Below are 2,025 nucleotides of genomic sequence, written 5' to 3' on the forward strand. Positions count from 1 at the left end.
GGCTTGTTCAAGAAAAAATACATGGACATTATAGCGATACGGCAATCAACAATACTAATTAGCTACCGATTCCAAATTCATGAGCCATAAAACTAAATAAAATATGTATACATATAATTAGTTCCTGTTAGAGAGTATTTTAGGTAGGCTATTAATCTATATATACAGATATACGGATAAAAGGTACTAACACTGCTGAGTATGCATACATTTATTGATTTATACCTGGGCTGTCATAAACTATGGCCAAATGTGGCCCTCAGACCAATTTTTGTTGTCCTTCAGGTTTCCTGCTGTATTGGCCCAAAAGTCATTTTTACAGCAAACTTGGAAAAATCGCTTTAATAACCTATAGATTTTTTATTTTTTACATATACAGGCAAAATTAATAGTTCAAGACTTAATTAAGCTGTGGTGGTTCATCAAACCTACATCAATTGCAACATTTTGACTGATTCACTTCATTGTCAGCTCTGCAATATAATATATATATAATATATATAATATGAAATTTAGCAAAGCAATCGAAAACATGAAATATGACAGAGTTACAGAACTCTTATGCTCTCAGTAGGCTGATATTGACTAACAAATATGTTTGTTTAGGAACAACTTTACAGTACACCTTTATAAAGCCACATAATTCCCAGTAAATGGCCATGTGCAGATTGAAGAACACTCGACTCGGGCCCACATACACACATCGTCCCCGAACATTGCCAGGTTTGCTCTGTTCCCACTGAAATGGTCTCTCTGAATTCTACTATTATGCATTCTATAATTTAAATTAAATGAAAATTGAACTCATCTATCTCCACAGTGTAACTCAAGAAACCAATTGCGTTATCAAAGAAACAAGCAGTGGTAGTGGCAACTTTCTGACTTTATTCACTTACACTTTTCCTGCATTGGTCCTGGGAATTTACCAGGATATTGCCCGATCAAAAACACAGGGAATTCAGCTCTGGCTTCATTCACAAAATGTTGCTGCTACGGCAAAATTCCAAGTAATGGAGCTTAAGTCTGCTGTGACTTTTGCTTATCAAAAAACCCCTTTATATTTTTTTCAATGGTTATTAATATTTATTGATAGCCTACTAGAGCAGGGGTGCCTACACTTTTTTCCTCTGCTGGCCAAAATGAATAAATACTTTCCCTGGCGTGCCAAAATTAATACCTATTCATTAGCTGCAAACCAAGTTTTGTGTTGCATATAAAAAGTTAATTTACAAATAAATTATTTTGTTATTTCTTTATTTAACCTTTATCTAAACAGGAGAGTCCCTTTGAGGTAAAAAATCTGATGAATAAATAGTCTTTTATTTACATGCTTTAAGGACTAGATTTGATCTCCTTTGCAACTACGGACAAATAGTATAATCAAATAGATACTACGAGTCCTGATAAATCTCAGTACCTTTTTGCAGGCCCTAAACCCTAGACAGCCTGGAGGGCAAGGGAGTGTCTACAGAGCCGCGGCGCGCAACATTGGGTTATGCGCTATTGCGCATGCGCGGCGTGTTTCCCGTAATGAGCAGACTCAACCGTGGAGTCAATCCACAGCTTCAAATAACTGTAGCGGCTTGTACCGGTCACTACCGGAAAGCAGATGTAAGTGACAGAAAGCGAACTCTGTGAGCAGAGGAATGTGTTTTTATCCCTCAGGTTGTCCCTCGCTAACTTTAAGGTACGTGGGCTACACACGATTTGTGTTCTTAACACGTGATGTTCTTTATTAGAACTATTTCAAAATGTTGAAAAGCCAATTTTGATACTATGTAGTATGCTGTAAGACAAACCTAATCCGTATCATCATGAAGTGCTTGATAAAAGTGACAGCAGCGCACTGTGGACCGCAGAAATGTCTGTTTTACTCCAGTTGTAACTTGTTGATGTCTCCACAGAGTCTGGACTCTAATCCAGTGATGGCCACAGTCACATCAGTATGGTTTCTGTCCAGTATGATGGCTGCTTGCACTTTTTCTATCAAAGGTATGTATAGTATGTATGCAGGTACAAAACAAC

At 37.3% G+C, this 2,025-nt stretch overlaps 1 protein-coding gene across 1 annotated transcript in view; it reads left to right on the forward strand.

Moving 5' to 3' along the window:
• Window positions 1–1,923: 1,923 nt before the first annotated feature.
• The window catches only part of il12rb2l (interleukin 12 receptor, beta 2a, like), a 4,860-nt gene continuing 4,758 nt past the window's right edge, over window positions 1,924–2,025 (forward strand). The window contains exon 1 of the mRNA XM_072443463.1: window positions 1,924–1,992. Within this exon, the coding sequence (XP_072299564.1) occupies window positions 1,926–1,992 (67 nt within the window). The 5' untranslated portion in view covers window positions 1,924–1,925. The remainder of the gene's footprint in view (window positions 1,993–2,025) is intronic.

Source organism: Eucyclogobius newberryi, unplaced genomic scaffold (genome assembly GCF_026437365.1).
Source record: "Eucyclogobius newberryi isolate DKJ021-1_F unplaced genomic scaffold, fEucNew1.0.hap1 SCAF_13, whole genome shotgun sequence".
In the NCBI taxonomy this organism is placed as follows: domain Eukaryota; kingdom Metazoa; phylum Chordata; class Actinopteri; order Gobiiformes; family Gobiidae; genus Eucyclogobius; species Eucyclogobius newberryi.